General features: G+C 47.0%; 1 protein-coding gene, 1 long non-coding RNA gene and 1 pseudogene across 2 annotated transcripts in view; 1 reads left to right on the forward strand and 2 right to left on the reverse strand.

The window, feature by feature from the left end:
- The window catches only part of ABCA4 (ATP binding cassette subfamily A member 4), a 123,589-nt gene that overhangs the window by 18,281 nt on the left and 81,948 nt on the right, over positions 1-23,360 (forward strand). Inside the window, exons 5-11 of the mRNA XM_059688787.1 lie at positions 429-556; positions 5,113-5,310; positions 15,689-15,778; positions 18,029-18,269; positions 19,283-19,422; positions 20,455-20,571; positions 21,212-21,406. Coding sequence (XP_059544770.1) covers positions 429-556; positions 5,113-5,310; positions 15,689-15,778; positions 18,029-18,269; positions 19,283-19,422; positions 20,455-20,571; positions 21,212-21,406 — 1,109 coding nt within the window. The remainder of the gene's footprint in view (positions 1-428; positions 557-5,112; positions 5,311-15,688; positions 15,779-18,028; positions 18,270-19,282; positions 19,423-20,454; positions 20,572-21,211; positions 21,407-23,360) is intronic.
- On the reverse strand, positions 459-4,311 carry LOC132230785 (uncharacterized). Its single transcript, XR_009451935.1, has 3 exons — positions 3,618-4,311; positions 702-808; positions 459-584 (listed from the first exon to the last, which is right to left on the reverse strand). It is a non-coding gene; the product is annotated as an uncharacterized LOC132230785 (long non-coding RNA).
- Positions 6,918-7,062, reverse strand: LOC132232228 (small nucleolar RNA SNORA48; annotated as a pseudogene).

The raw sequence follows: 23,360 nt of genomic DNA on the forward strand, positions 1-23,360 counted from the left end.
CAGATTGAGGACGTTTTTAGCAAAGGTCAGCTTAGGAGTACCCTAATTAAGTTAATAACAATATACCGACCTATATAGTTTAAGTTTAAAAAATTTGGCTCTCAAAAGAAATTTCAACTGTTGTACTGTTGATATTTGGCTCTGTTGACTAATGAGTTTGCCGACCACTGTCCTAGACCAACCCCACACCGGATCCTGAGCTAGCTTTGTCCAGCCTTCGTGCCTTCTCGCTAAATTTTGCCCTGCTGCTTCAGCAGTGAACTCTGTGACTGTGTTGGGTGAGAGCTCACTGGCAGGAGCCCTGACCTCCAGGCACTTCCAGGGACCCAAGGACAGAGTTAAAAATGTTTCCGATGGATTCTAGAGGTCTTCTCTTTTCTGGCCCACCTGCCCGTCAGCACCCTGATCTTTCTCTCACTCATATACAGGAAGAGGAATACGCATTCGGGATATCCTGAGAGACGAAGAAACGCTGACACTCTTTCTCATGAGAAACATTGGCCTGTCTGACTCAGTCGTCCACCTTCTGGTCAACTCTCAGGTCCGGCCCGAGCAGGTTGGTTCTTGTCCTCGGCCAGTGGTTCCTGGAAGGGAGGGGTGAGCACGAGTCTGAGAAAGGCAAGGAACACCTTGGCTTTTTTATTTCCTTCTTGCTTTCACATTCAGAATCCATCACTCATGCCCCAGGTTCAGAAAAATACCTGGGAGTTACTCAGCCGATGCTCCCTCCCCTCATGGGATTCGGAGACGGGACAAATCCTGGCAACACATCTCAGAGGTATATGATCACATGGATCAACCTCCTTTTCTAGTTGAGGAAACAGAGGTTTATTCCCGTATTCATTAAACATCTAGAGTGCCATGGGAACAACATGGGCAAACCCCTAACTCCGGGAGCTTCCTGTCGGGGCCACAGGTGATGGTGAAGTCAGCAGGTGAGATGGGTGCTGTGGGACAATCCAGGGTCAAGAGTTAGGGCAGGACTAGGGGGCTGGGGATGGGGCAGTGCTAAATGGGGTGGTCAGGGAGGGCCGTCCTGAGGAGGCGGCATTTGAGCAAACCTGACTGAATAGAAGGCGGCCATGGAAAGAACTGTGAGGAGAGTCCCAGGCCCAGAAGCTGGCAGTGCAGACGCTGGGCTGTGTGGGGTGACTCCCAGGTCACTGAGCCTGGTAAGGCAGCATGCAGAGCGGACCTGTTTCCCCGAACCATTTCTTCTTGGCGCCAGGCAAGCTCCTTCCTCTCCCCACCTTGCGTAACCTGACCTAATCCCGCCACCCCGCTCCCCCCAAATCTATTACCTCAGGCTCCAGGCTCTCTTATATTTGTTCAGAGCCTTTTACCACTAACACGTAACTTTCACATCAGTTAGCTGTGAGCTCTTCATCTGAATCCTGAGATTGGGGAAATGAGGCGGCTGGCCACTGAGGGATTTGCAGGAGGCTGTAGAGCTAGAAATGGCAGCGGCAACCAGGTTTTCTCATTCCTAACCCGGTCTTGCTCACTCCAGCTCAGCGGTGTTCAGGGTCCCAGACCAGCGGCATTCCCAAGGCCTGGGAGCTGATTAGCAATGCAAACTCTCGGGCCCTACCCCAACCAACCTGCACGCTGGGCTTTAGTTAGCCCTCCAGGCAGCTCAGCAGGCCCATGGTGAGACCACTGCTTCAGTTTGGGTCCTCATGGCTCCTGGCCCAGCATCGTGGGTGTGGCTCCTGGCAAGGCCCTGGGAGCCAGGCCTGGCTGTGCTGCTCCGCTATCCTTCCCCCTCCCTCCCCCTCCCACCCGTGGGCGTGGGGGCGGCAGCAGGGATTGGTCATTTTCCCCTCTGCTTCTCTTCAGCTCATAAAACTCCAGTCCTGGAAATGCCTGTGATGACTTCCAGTTGGTAATAAAAGGGAGGTGGAGATAAGGACAGGAATTTAGGGGAAATTTCTTTCCAGTTTCTCACTGTGTGACGTTTAGATCCCTAGTTGCTGGGCTGTTGGCATCAGGACTGAGGCCTCTCCTTTGGGGAGAAGGGTTTTGGTCACCAGGCTGTGACCTTATTTAGTGTTGCTGGCTCTGATTAGCTGATGCTTCCCTAACCAGCAAACCCCAGAGCTTAGGAGGGAACCCAGAGCCCCCACACTTGCAGAGGCCACTCGTGGCGACCCAGCTCCCTCTGCGCCCCATGCCCACCCTGCTTCCCAGCCTGGTTGCCCTGGCGCCGGCTCCTTATCTCTGTCTCAGCCTCGGTCTCTGTCCAGCTCTGTGCTCCTTAGCAGCACCGCCCCCTACCCTCCCTCCACGATGGCAGCGTCCTTCCTCTGGGCTGTCCGTGCGGTCGCCACAGGCCGCAAGTGGCAGGTGGGCACTCGAAATAGAGCTAGTGCAGCCGAGGAATTGAATTTTAAATATTATTTAGTTTTAACACTTTTTAAAAAATATATTTTATTGATTTTTTACAGAGAGGAAGGGAGAGGGATAGAGGGTTAGAAACATCGATGAGAGAGAAACATCGATCAGCTGCCTCTTGCACACCGCCTCCTGGGGATGTGCCCGCAACCAAGGTACATGCCCTTGACCGGAATCGAACCCGGGACCCTTCAGTCCGCAGGCCGATGCTCTATCCACTGAGCCAAACCAGTTAGGGCAGTTTTAACACTTTCAAATTTAAATAGCCACATGTGATCTGCTGCTCTCTAATTGATCACCCTCATCAAACATGGGATTTTATTCTTTACCTCAGGCCTGGCTGCCCATCCTGTCCTTTCTGCCTGGTGCCTGAGCACTGCTCAGAAGGGAATCACATCACTCCCTCTGTCCACTAGGGAGTTATTAGACAAGGAGAGGGGTACAGTTCTCTGGTCTGGCCCTCGGCCCACCCCCAGCCCTGTAATCTCCTAGACTTGCTTCAAGGCCCAGCTCAAATGTTTCCACTTCAGTGAAATTGTTCATAAATCCTCCTCTCTTTGCACTGCCTCCTCCCTCTTCCCCACTCAATAAAGAGCTAACGGGTAATGGTTAAGCACAAGCTGAAGGTTCAAATCTCAACAAGGCCACACAGTTAACTGTGTGACCTCCAGCAAGTTAGCTAATGACTCTGTGCCTCTGTCTCCTCATTTGTAAAATGGAGATAATAAAAGTGCCCTCCACATGTGGTTGTTGGAGCAAAAAGAAGGAATGTATGTAAAACACTTAGCACAGTGCCTGGAGCACAGTAGCCACTCGGTAAGTACTGGCTATTTTCACTAACTATTCTCAACACTCCCCCTTCTGTGAGCTCCTGGAAAGCAGGAAACTCACCTTGTCTTCTCTGCATCACCAGGAGCTAGTCTAGTCCCTGCAGGATGGGAACGCAATGAGCGAGCCCCGGATGAATGAGGGACAGAGTGAAAGGAGCAGGGAACTTCAGGGGTGTCCCAGATTTCCCATCGGCCTGCTGTGCAACCTTCTCACGTCCCCTAACCCCTTCTCCATCGCTTTTCTCCCCTGGAATATTAGATGTTTGGACAACATGAGCCCATTGGTTCCCTCCACCTCAAAATGTTTTATACCCTGGGATTAGGATTGGGGGAATTTGCTGGGCGGTAAGAAGTCAAATGCAGGCGACAGGAAGGCTCTGCTGGAATACATACCCAGTGACAGTCCCCCAAGGTCGACAGAGTCCACACCAACCAGCATCATCTGAGACCAGTGCCTCATTTAGGGATCAGGCTTCCATCTGTGGTCTGGACAGTCTCCACTCAGCGGGTAGCAGAGCCTGGCTGCTCTGCTCTTCAGCCCAGAGGACTGTGTAACTAACTGGAAGCCAGAGGAAGACTGCGGAGACCAGGGAAGCTCATGAACCTGTTCATGGTGCTCAGGATCTTGTCCCCTGCTGGGAGCCCCGGACTCCTGAGGCCAGTTTCTGTGCTGGCTGGCCCCGTCCCGGCCAGGCCGGAGGCCTCCTTAGCCGCTGGAGGCAATCTTGGGGATTGTGCTTCAATAGTCACTGTCCAGGAGCTCCACAGGAGCTGGGGCATGTGCCCTAGGCAGGGGGTAGGGTCCTCAGATAAAATACAAGCTTTCTAGTGTAGTTTGAATGCCAGATAAGCCACAAATAATATTAGCAAAAGTATGTGTCATTTGGACTCTGGGACATATTGTACTAAAAGTTGTTCATTGTTGATCTGAAATTCAAATCTAATTGAGCATCCAGTATTCTTATTGATTAAATCTGGTGAGAAAAGAGAGAGGAGGTTGGTCATTTGCCATCCCTCCAAATGCATTCTAGCCACTCCCCACCTGAGCTTCAGGGAGTAGGTCCTGATGGTACCTAAGCATTGATGGACTAAGAAGGGATCGCTCAAATTTTAAATGGCTCGCTGGTAAAGTGAGGCTTGGGAGCGTATTAGTTTCCTGTTGCTGCTCTAACAAATCACCATAAATGTAATGGCTTAAAACAATGCCAATGTATTATCTTATGGTCCTAGAAGTCTGACAGTCAAGGTGTCGGCAGGGCTGTACTACTTTCCAGGGGGAGAGGGGAGTCTAGAAGGAGATCCAGTTTCCAGTTTCCAGAGGCTGCCCCTGTCCACACCCCTTGGCTGGTGGCCTCCTTCTGTCTCCAAGGCCAGTAGTGATCAACCACGTCTTTCTCGCATTGCTTTACTCTGACATTGTCTCTGTGCCTCCCTCCTCCACCTTTAAAAGACCCTGGTGATGACATTGGGTTCCACCCAGATAATCCAAAAATAAAGCCAGCTGATGAGCCACTGTAATTTCATCTGCAATCTTTTTAAAAAAATATATTTTATTGATTTTTTACAGAGAGGAAGGGAAAGGTTTAGAGAGTTAGAAACATCGATGAGAGAGAAACATTGATCAGCTGCCTCCTGCACACCCCCTAGTGGGAATGTGCCCACAACCAAGGTACATGCCCTTGACTGGAATCAAACCTGGGACCCTTCAGTCCGCAGGCCGATGCTCTATCCACTGAGCCAAACCGGTCAGGGCTCATCTGCCATCTTAATCCCCCTTGCCATGCAACGTAACGCAGTCGCAGGTTCTGTGGGAGAGGGTGTGGACATCTCCTGGGGTTGGTGCTCTCCTGCCACAGGCAGTCCTCAGGGTTGCTTCTCCTCCCTGCAGTTTGCTCACGGAGTCCCCGGCCTGGCGCTGAAGGACATCGCCTGCAGTGAGGCCCTCCTGGAGCGCTTTGTAATCTTCAGCCAGCGCCGCGGGGCGCAGACAGTGCGTGAGGCCATGTGCGCCCTCTCCCAGGGCACCCTGCAGTGGATGGAAGACACGCTGTACGCCAACGTGGACTTCTTCAAACTCTTCCGTGTGGTAAGGGCAGTATTTAGCTTCTTGCTCTGGGGAGGTAATTCCTGGGGCAGCAGAGCCCGGTGGCAGGCCACTGGGGACCGTGCACTGACAGGGAGGGCACGAGCCTGGTATTCAAGACAATCCTCAAGGAAGGCTCCAGAGGCCCGGGCTGCTGGGAGTCACCACTGGGTACGTGGTTGTGGCGGGTCTGAGTCCGCCCCTAACGCGGACCCCACCACCTTTCGCAGCCTGGAAAGGAGAAAGGGGCTTGTTTGCACTCCCTGCCCTACCATTTTCTAGCGAGGTGGTCATAGGCAAGATAGTTGACTTTTCCTGCCTGTATCACTCATCTATAAAGCAGATATAATACTTCATAAAGTACAAGGAAATATAAATGAAAAAAATACAAGCAGAGCACTTAATACATTTCGATAAATGAGAGCTTCACGCTCCCTGCTGTGAGTCTGCTCTTGACCCCAAACGTTGCTGTTCCTGGGAAAAAAGAAAATGACAGAGAAAATTGCATAGTCTCAAAAGCTTAGAAAGCCTTGACCTGGCTAACCCCGTGTTCCGGAACTGCACCCAGACACACTTCTTGGGAACTGATAATATCTCCTCTTTTGCCAGAAGGGTAAGATGAGAGGGAGTTGTATAAAGGCGGCATGAAGCAGCAGTTCTCACCCTTCAGAGTGTATGCCGATCATCAGGGAAGCTGGTAAAAGATGCAAGTTCCAAATTTCCAACCCTAGAGACTGGTTCAGGAGATCTGGGCTGGGCTCAGAATCTGCCCTATTACTTTAAGAGCTCACTGTAGGCCACCCTTTAAGAAACACTCAAAATTAGAATTCTTCAGAGAAAGGAACATATGTAATGTTTCTAGCATTGAACTGTGGTATGTGTGTGTATGTGTGTGTGTGTGTGTGTGTGTGTGTGCGCCTACACTTTAATTTCTGGAACTGTGTTGTGAGGAGTGTCAGTCACTGAGAGCTTGGTAGAGAAATTAATGTTTTTTGCCTTTTTATGGTTGCTCTCTCAAGTCCCAGAAAACCCACTCTCAGAGTTTCTTAAAAAGCAAGATGAAGGCTTTTAAAAACAAAATAAAACAAAACAGGACCACACAGTTTCTGGCAGAGTTCACACTTCATCCCTTTCAAAGTGTGACTCTCTTAGAATATTAGAACCTTCCGGGCTCCTCCGGGCGGGCGGGCTTCCTCCACTGAGAACCCGGGCCGCCAAAAGGCCTCCCCGCGCTGCAGGGAGAATAAAAAGCCATGAGCTTTAAACTTCTCTGTTCACAGTCTGTTTGCAGAATCAGACAGAAGAGTCAGGCAATAACAATCCCTTATTCTGGACAGCGAACACTAGCACAGCCAGGAGACAGCACCTGTGTTTGCAGAGCGACTGAGGCTCCCCGGCACCGAGGACCGTGCAATCCTCTGGTCACCAGGAAAGGGCCAGGCCCTCACGTCTCTTTCTGAAGGACGTTGGCTGCTGATCTCGGTAAATGTGCCTTTGGGGCACGACCAGCAGCTCTTGGGGGGCAGTTCTAGAAGTAGCAGGGTAAGGGGACCTGGGCAAACTTCATTAGGACTGGACCCAAACTCAGGCCACTGCTTCACAACATTTTTTTATGTGCCTCAGGCATGAAACAGCTCTGGCCACTGACACAGGCATCAAGCTAGGATGAACTAAGGACTGTACATCTGCTTTGCCCCTGATTGATATAAGAGCAACACCACCAATCAGGTGCCTCCTTGCCCACTGCCAGGGGGCCAAAATATTTTTTATCAGATAAGAAAGACCAGAAAGTCTTTCTGTCGTTACACGCTGCTTTGGCAAGTGCTAGAGTTCCGAAACCGGAGGAGAACTTTGGCCGATCACCCTCACTGGCCTGAGCGGGGTCCTGCACGCTTGCTCACCACCTGCGTATACGTGGCCCAGGCACCCAAACCGGAACTGGGCACCTGCAGGCGCCAGGCATGTGTTGAGGCCAAGGCTCCACGTGTGCCCCTCCCGCCCTCACGAACTCTCTGTCAGCCTCAAGGCCTGCAAACAGGCCAGGCCACAGAAGCACAGCTCAGACATGCCAACACCAGCAATGATGGGCCCTGCAGCGGTGGTGCCCAGCCAGGCTGCACATTGAATCACCTGAGGAGCTTTTAAAAACTATGATTGCCCAGCCCCCACCCCCTGAGGTTCCGATTCAGTTGAAACTTCAGTATTTTTCAAAATTCCCCAGATCATCCCAAAGTCCAACCAGGGTTGAGAATTACTGACCTAAAACACAGGAGTTTGACTTAGTCTCAATTTCTGTAGGGCAGGGGTGGCCCATGTCAGGCCCAAGAAATCATTTGGTCTGTCCCTGCCAAGGCAAAAGGGGTGAGTTAATGAAATGTTTGACCGAATAGAGCAGGCTAATTTTTAAGCTGATAGTTTTGTATGGCCCGTGAATGATGTTATAATTATCCAAATGCCCTTGGCAGAAAGGTTCCCCACCCCTGCTGTAGAGCAACCATAATACTGATAGTATCCCAGATGCTCTAAGGCTTTCAAGCACTTCCATTTGATCACCCATAGAACAGGGTGCTGTGGCGACACATCCTCTCTGCTGTTATCTTTATATATATATATATAGAGAGAGAGAGAGAGAGAGAGAGAGAGAGAGACACATATGTAATATCTATATATATATCTATATCTATATATATTATTGATTAAGATACATCCTCTCTGCTGTTATCTTTATATATATATATATATATATATATATATATGGACACATATGTAATATCTATATATATATATATATATTATTGATTAAGATACATCCTCTCTGCTGTTATCTTTATATATATATATATATATATATAAGGACACATATGTAATATCTATCTATATATATATCTATATATATATTATTGATTAAGATATTACATATGTGTCCTTATCCCCACGTTATCCCCTACCCCCCGCTCATGCCCTCACCCCCCCCCCACCCCCGTCCCCATTGTCCGTGTCCATTGGTTAGGCCCATATGCTTGCATATAAGTCCTTTGGTTGATCTCTCCCCCTTACCCCCACCCTCCCCTACCTTCCCTCCAAGGCCTGACTGTTATATTTACAAAGCCAGTTGAGTGGCCCAGAGACAACCGAATGGGAGATGGGCCTGAAGGACTCCCCTGCCCACCATCTTCTGCTCCTGCTCCTGCTCATCTCTTTGGGGAAAGACAAGACCAAGACAGGATACGTGGAGTCCCAAGCAAAGAGGACAAACACCCTGTCTGGTGCCCTTCAAATGTGCTTTTCCATTTGGCAACTGGACAGAGTGGCTAAATTAAACAAATATTACTAATAAAAAAACCTAAAAGAAATTACAGGCATGAAGATAGGATTTTGCTTTTATTGCTCCTGTACCCACTCTAACAGTGTTTTTAGAGATAAAGCCTGAGGGGGCACAGAGAAGCTCAGGCAGACCCTCTGAGAGGGGCAGCTCTGAGGCTGGGAAGAGGCTGTTATTGCAGCTGGTTGGCGGGCAGCCACGATGAGCTCCAGCGTGGGGCAGGCTGAGCCCCTGTCCTCCTGGGCTGTTTCTCATATGCACAGAGCCAGTGTATAAATAAGGTTTTATTAAATGCCAAGTCAGTGCTTATTAACAAAGAAAGAGGGACAATCCCAGTAAACCACTGTGACAGCACCTGCCCCTGCTGTGTAAGGAGCTGGGTGTGTGTGTGTGGGAGGGGGGATGTGGGGGACTGGGGGGGAAGCGCAACCTCCAGCCCCTGAAACCTGGGGGAGCTGAGCGAATTGGAGAGGGGCTTTGCACCAACTGGGCCAGCTGTGTTTTTCCTGGGCCCCTTGGAGTCAGAAGTGAGTGTTGTCATCTTCAAATAATTCAAGTGCAGGACCATGGCCTTACTCCACCCCGCCCATGCCCATACAGACACTTATGCACACTTGAGCGCAAGCACACGCTCGAGCACGTGCACACGTTGGACGCCCAGAGACAGGTGGGCTGGGAAGCAAGCAAGCAGCCAGGTGGAAGGCTTTTCTCCGGGAGATTTATCCCCTCTTGGTTTCACCTCAATTGAGAGCTTGAAAGAGCTTGTCTTCACGTGTGGTCTTTCGGCCTCACCGCCCCCAGCTTGAAACCCAGCAGCTCAGACCTGGGCCCACGGTACCTGAAAGGCTTCACACCTCATAAAAAATGATGTGTCAGTTTCGGGTGAGGGGTTGGGACGTTTCCCATCTGATTTGGCCCGAGGTGAGCATGCCCCTCCTCCTCCTTCTCCTCCCTCTAGATCTAGATCCTTCCTGTTTTCTCTCCGACTCTGGTGCGCGGCTTTGAAATCTTGCTGAGAAGCAAATCTGTCCCTTCTGCTCTGATGTTTATTTGTGGGAGTCCGGCAGGGGAACCGAGGCGGGTGCCAAGACCTGCCACACTGCTGGGAAATGGTTTCCCCCCCTTCCCCCTCTCATGGATGTTGATAGAGGAAATCTGGCCTCCCCAGCATTTTGGCCCATGCCTTTCCCCTCCGCAGTCGCTTCCAGTGTGGCATGATTCAGCTTTCTTTCCTGCCCCTCAACTATTACTCTGTCACGGTATTTTATTTTTCTGACTTCATTTTACCTGTGTCTCTTTGACTATGGGGTGGCTGAACATTGCGTTCCGGGAAAGAAAGGATCCCGTCTTGGGGGTCCAGACCCCCTGCTCCTTTCAATGTCCTGCTTTGTTCCTGGCTCGGCTCCCTAAATTCCTGAATCGTGGGGAAGAAGTGTGGGTGGATTGCCCGCTGCCCGGTGTGAGCTGGCCATGGTTTCTGCTCTCTGTGATCATCCATTGCGGTTTGCTAAATTTTAACTATGCCTTTCCATTGTCGGATGATATTTCTACATTGAAATTCTCTGGAAAAGCCCCACATCTCCAGGATTTTACAGTGACTTAACTTCATGATTTCCTCTCCCTTCTGACTTCTGAATCTTTGGACTGTCAACTTTCTCCCACTTCTGTGTGAGGGTTTGGGGAGGGAAGAAGAGAGAGAAGAGATGCCCAGTGCCAGCAGCATGGCATGAGGCGTGAGCAGCAGGGCTGTTAGGCAAAAACAAAGCAAAATCAGAAAATAGGTTTTTTGAAAATGATTAAGCCACAGCAAGTATATATGATTGACAGTGTTGGGATTTGTTTCTGTCTACATCTACAAAACTGTGTCTGTTATAATAAAAATATCCCCTGGCTCAACAGATTTCAATAAAGAAGAAATAAAGAGGCAATAGGAGAGAGGAACATCAACGTGCATTAAATGTGCATTAGGCCTACAGGCCTGATTGTCATTGGCTGACTTGATTTCTTTTAGGCTCTAGGCATACAGTAGGTCAGGGCTTATTGTCATGACTGATCAAATGTTGTTTTTATGAATTTAAAAAGGAAAAAATACTAAGAGGTCAAAACTGAAGTCATTCAGGACACAAGCAGGCACCTATGCCTTTAGGATAATGGGTCCTGGGTCCCGGCCTTTATTCAGTAGACATAGATTGAGCATGGATGTATTGGGCGTCAGGTTCTCTCCAGGGTAACCTGGTTTGAAGAAGGATTTTGGCCTCATATTCCTTATCTCTACAGAACAGCAGTTCCTAACCTCCTTCATAGATTAGGACTATCTTTGAAAATCTGACAATAGCTCTAAACCTTTTCCCTAGAGAAATACAGAACAGACACAGGGGCTGGGGGCTCATGGAACCTCTGAAGCCAGACACCAGCTTAAGAGTTTTGGTATTAAAATTTCTTTCCTGCCTACCATTAATAGACATCCTTTTCTAAAGGGTTTCAATATAACCACAGATTCTTCCGTAATTTATGAGTGATCAGCTTCTCCCTGAGCATGGGGCACAGTGATGAGAGGGCCAGAAAGTGGGCAGCCCCCTGGAGCACACAGAGAGCTCCTGGTGGCCAGGAGACTGGGTCCTGGCTCTGGGTTGGCCCCTAATTTGCTGTCACTTAAATGGATCTCAGCCTCCCCATTTGTAGGATCGAGGTAACAAGGCCTATGTTACATATTTCATGGAATGGTAGTGACATTCACATTAGAGAAGAAATGGACAAGCGACTTGAAACAAAAAGCATTTTGCTCTTACCAAAGCAAGAATACAGCCACTTTGCAAGGCCCCACTGTCCCCCGCATCATTGTCCCACTCCCAGAAATGTCCTCCTCAAACATTTAGATGCAACATTCTCCTTCCTCAGACCCTCCGACTGGCAAGAAATCTCTCTCACGGAGTGACCTTTTGACTGCCCTGAGATTCCAAACTCAGTTTTGCTTTCATCAACCACAAATACCAGGACTGAAGTCACAATGGAGAGAAAAAGGCTGAGTTTCTGTTGAGCCAGAGAGTCCCATAACTTGTCTGTTCACATACCCCAGAGCCCACCCTCTCTTCAGACACGTTGTCCTCTCCAGTCCTGGGAGACAGCATGTCTCTGTGACCTCTCCCTTTACAGACAGCTTGGCATTCCCCCCGCCCCCATCTCTGAGTGATTTAGTCTGAATTCTCCACTCATGACGCATTTCCTGGTACTCAGGGTGTCCCCTCTGGTTGCCCCCTCACCACTGAAGCCAGCTTCCTCTCTTTTCATCTGATGCTTAACAACTGACAGGTTGCAACAAACATGCTTTAAATCCACATTCTCCTAGTTGCCTAGCAACAACTTCCCTCCCGGATAAATCTGGATTTCCTGTAGCAGCAGCCCAGGGGGCCACACTGTCTGTCCACTGCCTCATCTGCCTTTCACCTCTGCCTGGGTGCTTTTAAGCCAGCTCCTCCTTCACTTCAGAGCCCTCCACCGGCTCCCACAGGCCATGTCATCCCTGTACCAGTAAAGACACTTTTAACCTATGGCTACCTATTTACCCTTGTGTTAAGCAGATCCCCAACTTAGAAATCAATACTGTTTTCCAGGTGGTCTTCTTTGAATCAGAGAGAGTAAAACAAAAATTTCAAATCATAAAATGTTCCTTCTGTGTGCTGGCAACATGGCATCTGTTTAACTTACTGGGTCCAAAGCATCAGCAAATACTGCTCCAACAAGATTATTTTTAGTAGCTAATATACTTTATTCTGCCTTCAGAAAAAAACATTACACAGTCCCAAAGAACAGGCATATTTCTTGTCCTTTGAGAACCCAAACCAGAATCTCAAATAACCAGAATCTTCTTGGCTTCTGGCTAGGGCCTTGTATCCATTTCTTAGGGATATGACGATCAAGGCCCAAGGTCCCCTCAGACCAACCAAAGCTGATGGGAGATGATAGAGACATAACCTTCCCAAACCTATTTATATCTCCAGTCTCCTTAAGAGGTCTAACCAGACCGTGAACTTGGGTTGGCAGTGCTGAGCCCCATGGTGACATGGAAGTGTTACTTGTTATTTTGGAAATTAAGAGAACTTGTTTGGCATAGGAAGCAGTGGTGTGCGTGTATGTGATACTTGTCATTCAGTCTCCTTTTTTTTAGAGATGTTTTCACATTTCCATTCAAACAAACTTACATTCTCTTCGGGTTCTTCTGGCAGAAACAATCCATGAGAATTTTAATAGATAATGGGGGAACCAAAAGAAAAGGAGAGTCCTGGGAAAGTCGTTTTATAATTTATGGCAATATCATTCAGACAATTGGTGACCAGGTTTAGATGGAGGGCTGCCAGGGAGGGGCAGGGGGAGCACAGGCACTGGTATGAGATGTAAGTGGTGTCTAAAACAAAGGTATGAGTACAAGCCTCCCATTTTTTATCGTACCCACTGGAAAGAGGTAGGAAAGAAATTGCAGATATAGTACCAGGCACTCAGCTCAGTAAATATTTGATTAATAAATATTATTAAATTATTAACAAGATTGAAAAAGCGTGTTAATAGGACATAAAAATGCATCTCAAGCTGTTGTTCCTCTGGTTCCCTCTCCACACATTCCTGGTCCTGTTCTTTCTTATCTGATCATCTCTCCAGTCACTCTCTCTAGCTGACTCTCCTCACGTTCCTCCCTCCAGCAAGAATTCCTGGCCCTCCCCTTCCATGTACAAACACTGCCCCTCTTGTCACTATTGTCAACTGATCTTCCAAACATCAACTCAAGTGTCACCTTCCCTGTCCCCAAGTGATTGACCTCACTCCCTTCCTGTAAGTCACCATCATACCTGCAGAGACATGCAGCCTAAAACCTCACTAGACTCTCTCTTTTCTATTTGATTATAGTTAACTTACTCATTAATTAATATAATACATATTTATTGAGCACCTGCTATATAGCATCTTTTGAGGGTATAAAAACAAAATAAAGCCTATTCTGTGCTTAACAAGTTTACAGTGTAGTGGACAGATATATTAAAAATAATTGCAAACCAATATGAAAGTGATAGGAATGTACTGAGAATTCTAGGAGCAGCTAGGAGGATTACCTAACCCATGGGGAAGGCAGGCAGGAGAGCATGGTAGTAAGAGAAAGAAGGCCTTCTGGGAAGTGAGGAGGCTGGCTCCTAGGGGCAGCGCAGGGATGGGTGGAATGGGGTGAGTGGGCATTTTATCTGTTTCTCAGGAGAACCCTGACTAATGCACTGCCCTAAATGAGCAAGCATAGCATTTTATGGAGTATCAGGTATATACACAATTATAGTTGGTTTGCTTGTTGCTATAATAAGAGCATTTATTTATCAAATTACTTGTATATAGGACATGGTTCTTTTCTACGTGGAGCTTAGCATCTAATAAGAGAGACAGATGACAAATAAATGGCAGAATAATTACCAGCGGTGAATAGTGCAAGGAAGGAAAGAAGCAAAGTGCCCTGGAAGAGCGGAACTGGGCAAGGTGAGCAAAGGCGCAAAGAGAGAAGACTGTCATCTGAGCCCACACAGGGACAGCTGGCTTTTACACAAATAGACTTTAATTTCGGAGGTTAGGAGAAGAATAGACAGGCCTTGGTGATGACTTGCCAATGGAAAACACTTTTTACCTGCTTGCTTCATCTCGTCCTACCTATTCTTCTCAGCCCCATCCTCCTATGGGGAAAGCAGTAATTAAAGTGCCTTCCCAGCATGCACTGAAGCTATTTGCAAGGAATTTCAAGTAAGTCCTGGCAAGACCAATGCCCAGCCCAGTGTTCAGGTTAAAGAGAAAAGATACTTTCCGGGGTATGTTTCAGTGATGGCTTTGCTCCTCCTATGTCTGGAAAATTCCTCTCCTGCCTGCTGTGTGGCTGTCGTGCATAACAAAGTCTTTCATTTGAGAGTTAGAAAATAAGCCTCAAATGCCCCATGAGTGGACCTGCATCTGTTCTTCAGTTCCAGGGTGAGAGCGTGCACCCTTGCACCTGTAGCAGGAGAAAGAGGTATAGGATGTATCACTAGAAACAAGAGGCAAAGCTGGTCAAAGCCCAGCTCCACCTGCTTCTCTGTTTTGCCGCGGCTGGATCCACCCACCCATCACTTAGGGGAACCGCACTGGCAAATAAGAAGCTGAGGTTGTGGCTTGTGGTCACAAGGGTTTGAATCAGAATGACATGTAGGGCTGGTTAAAATGCAGATCCCCTCCAGGCCTAGTCAACATGCACACTTGCATTTGAAAACCACTGTCTTCAAACTTAGAATTCATTCCTGAAAAACAGAAGATCAGCGATTCAAGCAGGTTTGAAACTCTGAAGAATGAAGTCACTCATTTAGGACTTGAGCTGGGTTTCCGGAAAACAGGGTGTTTGCGAAAGGCTCTGGGACTCAGAACCGGCAAGTGGAGGCCCCCGTTCCCCACACTGTGGGACATGCAGGAGCAGCTCTGCGTCGTGGCACGGGCCCGGGGTCACCAGGACTCCGCTCTCACCGGACAGTCTGCAAGCGAACTTCTTTCTCTTTCCAGCGGCAGCTTGAGAGAAAGGTGATGTAACTGGCCGAATCTTTTACATAAGAAAATGGTGTTGAACAGAGGAAGCCACACAACCTGCCTGAACGGACACAAAGGGAACAAAGACGTGAACAACGAGGAGGAAGCCTGAGCGTGTGCACGAAGCCCAGGGGGGACAGGTGGGCCCAGGCAGGCAGCCTTCCCTTACACTTAGTTTTCCGTCCTTCAGGAGTCTTGTTTGGTGTCACTAAGCCAGCAATCAGGCTCATTGGGTGTATTTCATGTCACCATGAAAGTATTGGTGATTGACTAGCTCAACAGGGTGACTTGGAGTAAGAGCCTCTGCTTTTCTCAATTAGATGCAAGAAGTTTGTTTCTGAAAGCAATCTTGCAGAAGAGGTCTTGTGATCAGAAAGAAGGGAGGAAATGTTTTCCAAGCAAACAGGAGATCAGATAGCGCCTATGTGTGAATGTATAACCACATATATATTTAAAAAAAAAAACTTTTCCCATCAATTACAGCTTCCTACACTCCTAGACAGCAGTTCTCAAGGTATCAATCTGAGATCTTGGGGAAGAATATTATCTGACATGTCTCCAAGAATTCAAGAGGTAAGTGGCCCGATGACAGTTAATTATAATTTAACTTTATCTTTCCACCAATTTACCACACTTATTATGTCAGACAATTTAATTGTACCTCAAACCTGTTCATAGAGAAATACATTTGATCTTTCCTTCTAGCAATTTTAAAGCACCTGTTTATATCCTAAATTACCTGTGCTCCTGAGCTGGAGGCAAAAAGAAGGGAGCCGTCCTTCTGATTTCACACCTAGGAAGACATGCGACCTTGTCTGGCTTGGCACATAGTATCGGTGGACTCAAAGGGTTTCTGGCATGGAGGTGGTCCACTATTCCATTATGTTCTTGAAATACACACAAATCTATACCACAATTGTAGTAGCACACATTTATAATCTTAGCAGGGCTAAGTGACTTACATATATTGATTCATTTCAACACAGTGAAAGTATAATTGACTTTTTGTGTGTTATTGTGAAAGATGGTGCACATTTTGATTAACATCTGGTTGCACAAGCCTTTCCCCATATAGAAATTGATCTTCCACTTAATAGGTGAGAAGTGCTGGGGGCATAATGATGAACAGATATGGTCACTGCCTTTGTGAAACAGACAGCCCAAAGGGGAAGAGCAATGTGAAATAAGCAATTACTTTCAACATGATGAGTATCATGAGGGAGGCAAAAAATGAAATATAATTTTCCTGGAACTTTTCCCCTCTTCCACTATTCTCAGCTGACTAGGGCTTAGCCAAGCTGGAAAACTGCATGGTTGGAATCTGTTTGCATAAAGCTAAGCTCAACTGAGGCAGAGTATGAGCAGAGAAAGTCAGAGAAGGGCCCATTGTACTGATGGCCACCTGCTGCACTGGGAGTCTCTGTTTAACATTCTTTTATTTATAAGCATTTTAAAAATTCCTATCAGTATAATAAGGTTGAAGTTGATTGAGAATGTAAAAAAAAAAATTCCCACAGCATATCAACACTCTTAATTCTCTGTGGGAGTTCCAGAAGGTTTCTGGCCTGTCTGGATAACAAGTCTCAGCATTGATGAACAGGGTTGAAGCAGATGGCCCCATTTACGGTATATTAACTGATACGAAACCATTTGACCCTGGAACAGCCCCTTCATCTCTTGCGTGCTTGGATTAAATGAGCAACATAATAATAACCTCTTACACGACTGTCATAAGGCTTACTGTTGTTGAAGCAATTTGCGATTCCAACTTCATTATTGAAGCCTCGTCTGTGATTATAGGCATGACTCACTGTGCGGATTCGACATGGCACTCAGTAGTTTCAGAGGGCAAGTGTTGGCATGTGGACAAAGAGAGGGTACGGCAGGTAAACATCACTTATTGCAGTAGGGGGACTGTTTTCAGTCTCACCTGACTGAATCTTAATAGTTTTTTTAAATTCCCAAGTGCCTTTGAAAGTGAGTAATAATGGGGGAATAAAAGCAGCATTGTTTTTTTATTTTTTATTTTCCCTTAAAGCAAAGTCAGATGGCATTGTGGGAGCTGAGACCCTGGCAACTCTGGGAGCCCTCAACTTAGTTCTGAGCATTGCAGATCTGCCTTCAAAAGATGAGGCCAGAGAGCACCACAGGTCCCCATATGGAGAAGAGACCCACCAGTCTCTTCTTAGTTGGGTGCAGAGTTAAAAAGTGTTGTGTTACCTTTTTACCAAGTGTTTTTCCAAGCATGGAGACTTTACCTGTTCTATATTTGCTTGAATCTTAACACACACACACACACACACACACACACACACCACAAACCACACATTTCAGGAAAATGAAAGAGTTCATATTTGATAAAATCAAGCTAGTAAGAACACAGTTTTCTAATTATAAGAAACTAAATTCTAAACTTTTTGGCCAAAGAGATTTGCTCTGACCTTGCCTTTCTAGACAGAACCATTCCTCCATCAGTTTTTCCCCAGTAACCCCATTTTGGTGGAATAACAGACTCCAAGAACTGGCTTCCAGAGAAGTATTCTCTACACTTCCTCAAGACACATTCTCAAGGAATTCAAGTAAAGGGGGCTAGAAGAGAGAAGTGATGTTACTATGTGTTGAGATTCACTCTTTGATGTTCTTTAAGGCTTATCTTAGTTTCTTCTTAGGCCCTGAGTGGACGGCAGTAGTGTTTAAGATTGCTGAGAATATAGACGCTTTCTTTTAAATGTGGAGGTCTCCCCAATACTTGGGAACTTGATTGCACAGTAGGTCGCGACTCTGGCTGCCTTCAAATAACCCGAAGCCTTTGCCTTGCTCCAGTTCGTCCATCGGCCGAGTGTCCAAGACTTGCTGTGGGTGACCAGGCCCCTCATGCAGACTGGTGGTCCAGAGACCTTCACACAGCTGACGGGTGTCCTGTCTGACCTCTTGTGTGGCTACCCAGAGGGAGGAGGCTCTCGGGTGTTCTCCTTCAACTGGTATGAAGACAATAACTATAAGGCCTTCCTAGGGATTGATGCCAAGAGGAAAGATCCTATCTACTCTTACGACAAAAGAACAAGTACGTTTTCTGAGTCCTGTGTGTAATCAGGCTGTGATGTCAGTTAAGCTGATGGTTTGACACTTTCAGGTGCAACGAGTCTCAGGTTGACCCTCCCTTGGTCTTGTGGAGGGTCCTCAGGCAAAGAGCTTGCACACCCAGAAAAAACATTTCCCCTTATAGGAAGGGGGTGGTGTGCATAAGGAGTTCTGGATGTGAGCCATGGAAAAAACTGAGACCCACTTGGAAAGGGAACAGAGAGGACATTCCCCACTGATCTGATTGAACTAGGGTTACGTTCTAGAGGAAGAGAAGAAAGATAAATGAGGAGGCAGCCAGAGCTGCAAGCCAAGCTCAGGTCAGAAGGGCCCTGGCAAGTAAACACGGCTGTGGGATGTTTTTATAAACACAATGCTCTGAAAATCTGTGTGTCTAGCACTGAATTATGTTCCCAATGGCAAGTCCCTGGCAAGCCCTCTTTCCCACCTTTCGGTATTATTTTTGGCTCATATGGAGTAAAGGATAGTAGGGGGTGGGTGGGAGAGGAGGTAAGAAATGCAACCAGGTAACCCTCTAGTTAAACATTAAAGAGGCAGTGAGGCACACACCAAAAGTCACTGGGACTGAAAATAGCCACACAAACCAAGAAGTTGAGCAGCTAGTTGAAGGAAAATCATTGCTGCTAAAGCTGAGATTCCAGAGCGAGGCCTTGTGTGGCCTCTCAGTCCCTTTCATCTGAGAACAGCCTCTGTTCCTTGCACTAATCACAAGCAGCCTTCTCAGCCTCCTTCTCCTAAAGCAGAAGAAGAAACCACAGGGCAAGCCCCGTCTTTTGTTTCTCTGATGAACGGTGGCATTTTGTTACTTACTAATGATGAGCTTGTTATTGGTGGGGCACAGCCTATTAATTTAGGTTATTTGTCAAATCCTCCAGCATGGAGTTGAATAAGACACGTGATTTGCACACACTAATGACTGTGTTTAGCTCTGAGCAACGGGAGTTTCTATAAAATCTGTCCCTTCTCTCCTGGCAGCGACCTTTTGTAATGCATTGATCCAGAGCCTGGAGTCCAACCCTCTAACCAAAATAGCTTGGAGGGCAGCAAAGCCTCTGCTGATGGGAAAAATCCTCTTTACTCCGGATTCCCCCGCAGCACGCAGGATACTGAAGAACGTAAGGACCCAGCTAGTCTTTTTTTTTTTTTTTTTTAATATTTTTCTTTATTGGTTTCAGAGAGGAAGGGAGAAGGAGAGAGGGATAGAAACATCAATGAGAGAGAATCATTGATCGGCTGCCTCCTGCATGAACCCCACTGAAGATTGAGCCCGCAACCCAGGCATGTGCCCTTGGCCGGAATTAAACCCGGGACCCTTCAGTCCGCAGGCTGACACTCTATCCACTGAGCCAAGCCGTCTAGGGCGGACCCAGCTAGTCTTGTCCCTTCTACTTAGGACCACCCAGAAGAATGAGAGGGGGAGAGGAAGGGAAAGAGGAAGAGGAAGGGAGAGAGGGAGAGGGAGGGGGAGGGGGAGGGGGAAGGGGAGAGGGAGAAGGAGAGGGAGAGGGAGAAGAAGAGGGAGAGGGAGAGGGAGAGGGAGAGGGAGAGGGAGAGGGAGAGGGAGAGGGAGAGGGAGAGGGAGAGGGAGAGAGATATACTGTGCTCTCCTGGTAATGAGCCTTCTGTTTGTTTTTTGCTACGTAGACTCTTGAGTCCCGCCTGCCACCCATCACCAAAATGCTTTGTGCCAGCACCCTTGCCTGGGCCTTCCTCTCTTTGCCCAAACTACAATGAGTTTTTCTTTCCGGGTGCCTGAGTTATATCCCTAATGGAAAAGTTCACGTTTTCTGAATCCTGGCTACCTGAAATAAAGAGAGGGAGGAAGAGCAATTGCTCACAGGGAGTCCAAATCTAGCTTTAGTTAGGATTGGAAATAATAACATCATCAATATTACATGTACCTCTGAGATAGCAAGAAATTAGATTCTGTCAGTCTGGGAAGCTGGGAAATAACAGATTGTTCTGGAAAATAGCAGTAGACTGAGAAAATTAAGACATGTCTTTGAAAAGCCTTTGGTTATGTCTTTCCTGCTCATGTCACAAACAATGGGGTTTGGTGACATGAGCAGGAAAGATATAACCAAAGGTCCTCACTCACATTTTTTTCCTCTCCGTTCTTGTCTCTGTCCATCTCTGTCTGGTTTTAGGCCAACTCGACTTTTGAAGAGCTGGAGCGCGTTAGAAAGTTGGTCAAAGCCTGGGAAGAAGTGGGGCCCCAGATCTGGTACTTCTTTGACAAGAGCACACAGATGACCATGATCAGAGTACGGATGGCAAGGGGAGGGGAGAAGAAGGGCCGAGAAAGTTCCACCTATTTCCTTTCCTCAGTAAAGGGTTAATCACTATTGGAGTTTGATCAAAAAATAACAAGCAGGTCCCAAAGGCACTAGTCCTAGAAGCTGTCACCAAGTGGAGTCACTGACTTTGGGTGGAAATATATTTCTTCAATTCTGGGCAAATGTAAATATTGCCACAAGACCTCAGGAAGGTTTCTCATTTTTATAAATTCATTTGAGAGCCTCAGATTCAAAAGCCAGCTCTATAACTGCAAAGATAGTTCTGATATCCAGCTTTGCAAAGCAAGGAGACAAAGGTTCAATACAGCGGAGATAATTAAAAGAATTAAAAGTTTCATAAGAAAAAGAAAGTTTCCTATATAACATTTCCCTTGCCCCCCTGCCCCCACCCCAACACACATACCCTCCTTATAGTATAGAGACTTGTGTATTTGGGGGAAATGGGATATAGATAGGTATGCCTTATGATGGAAGAAAACCCACTAATGTTTAAGGGAGCCTTAGAGTCTCTATTCCTACTCATTAAAAATTGGAAATGGCCCAATAACAAGACCAAAAGATCCTGTGGAACTTTCTAAATGCTGTGACTATATTGCTCCTTCCCAAGGACAGCCTGGCAAACCCAACAGTGAAAGGCTTTTTGAAGAGGCAGTTTGGTGAAGAAATTACTGCTGAAGCTGTGCTGAACTTCCTCTACAAGGGTCCTCGAGGGAATCGGGCTGATGACATGGCCAACTTCGACTGGAGAGAGATATTTAACATCACTGATCGTGCCCTACACCTGGCTAATCAATACCTGGAGGTAAGGGGCAGAAAGCAACCTAAGGGCCACCCTGGCCCCTTAAAGACAGCCCTGTGGATGAGCCCAGAGATATCTCAGCAAGTCAAGCGGTCTTGGGTTTCAGCTCTCATTTTCCCCAGGAGAAATAAGAATTTCCAGAGCCCCCAAACAGAGATGAATCCTGTTTCTCTAACAGCTTATCCACACTTAAAGCAGTTCCCTCTTCACATCTTCTGCCTCCACACAGCTGCCTGACTCCTCCTTCTTTGCAGCCCATGAGGTGTCGATATCTGTCCTCAACCCTCTCTGCTCTGCCATTGCTTCAGTGACCGTCACTGGCCAGTGTCTACCAAACCTCAAGTCCGAGGTCCCACTGCTTGCTAGACACTCTCACCCTAGGTTTTGTAGGCACATTAGGGTCAACATGTCCAAAAACAAATTTATGTTCTCCTGTGCTGATTACTGTGCTCAGCATTTTTCCAAATTCTCAAGCTGGAGATTTTAGTATCATCCTTCCTTATCATTCTTCTTCCTGTCCCCCAAAACACCTATGACTTACTGAGTGTTACTTTGAACCAAGGCCTAGGTTCATTGCTTTTACATATGTAAACCAAAATTAATTGTAGATTATAACAAAGAATTTTTAAAAAGCATTTATTTGGGCAAAAAGACTTGCAACCCAGGAAACACAGATCAGGTAGTAATCTAAATTGTGTTCTGTGGAGACAGAGGGGAGGCTGTCTTTTCCAGCAGAAGTTCCCAGTTAGGTCCCTTTTATGTAAATTGGCCTGAGTCACACAGTTGGGCATTATGTGCCCTGATTGGTTATTATGAAGCAGTTCTGATTGGACAGTGCAGGTTTTAGTCCATTGGTAGGAAGATGAAACCAGAAACTTCCTTATAATAGTTGACTTAGCCAGCTTAAAGAGCAGGGCATAGTATGGGAAGCTGAGAATTCAGTCTGATGTTCTTCCCAGTATATAGAGTACGTGAGAAGCCCCTGCCAGGCTCTATTGTTATCAGGGTGAGCTCTCCATGTCCCTATCTGCTGCTGGGGGAAGTGGGCTTCCTGAGATATCATGAGAAAGGGGGTTTTCTGAGACTTACAAAGGAGGATGAGGTATTGAAGATGGCTTTATTTCTGTGGAATTAAAGCCCTGGGTTTCCAAGGCTCCCTCTTCCTCCATCCTACTGTGGAAGAAGTATAGCTGTGCAGAGCTAGGATTAAAGCCATTGCTCAAAGAGTCCGTTCCATATTTGCAAAGCCCAATTCAGCAGCAGGCTAGCTTAGTTTGTGTTCCCAGCTGTAGTCCATGTATCCATTGCTTGTGGGATACATGTGGCTTTTAGAAACATGGGCAAATGCAAGGAAGTAAGAGCAAAATTAGGGGAATGAGAGAGGAACTAGAGAGAATTCCTTTGTCTGGGGATTTTAACCTTCTAGTATTTCACGTGCTTACAGTGTCTTTGCCTCCTCTGGCCAATTATCTTTGTTCCTGGGTTAGACTGACAGGCACCTTCCCTGCATCACCCCAACTTCACTGCACATGCACCCATTTCTCCTTTGTTGACCCTTCCCCCAGTGATCTACAGGGAATGAACCGGTGGTTCCCTGGGGAGTGTAAGGTTGCAGCTTCCTGGTTATAATGCTTATAATGTCTGACCTCCCTTTGCTCCTTTCCTATTTTTAACAACTAGCTAGTTAAAATGGTAACACTATTACTTATAAAATTCGGGTCCTCAGTTGACCATGGGGAATCCACCTCAGCAGATAATTTCTTTCTCAGGACTCACACCATGTGAACCTTTCTTCTCAGGTCCACACATACATTAGCTCATTTAATCTTCACAATTACTCCATGAAGTGTGCACTATTATTGTCACATTTTACAGATGCAGAAGCTGAGGTTTAGAGTGCTTAAATAAGCATCCCACAGCTGTTAGACAAGACCCAGATCTTGGTGCAACTGAATTC

This window comes from Myotis daubentonii, chromosome 3 (genome assembly GCF_963259705.1).
Source record: "Myotis daubentonii chromosome 3, mMyoDau2.1, whole genome shotgun sequence".
NCBI classification, from domain to species: Eukaryota; Metazoa; Chordata; class Mammalia; order Chiroptera; family Vespertilionidae; genus Myotis; species Myotis daubentonii.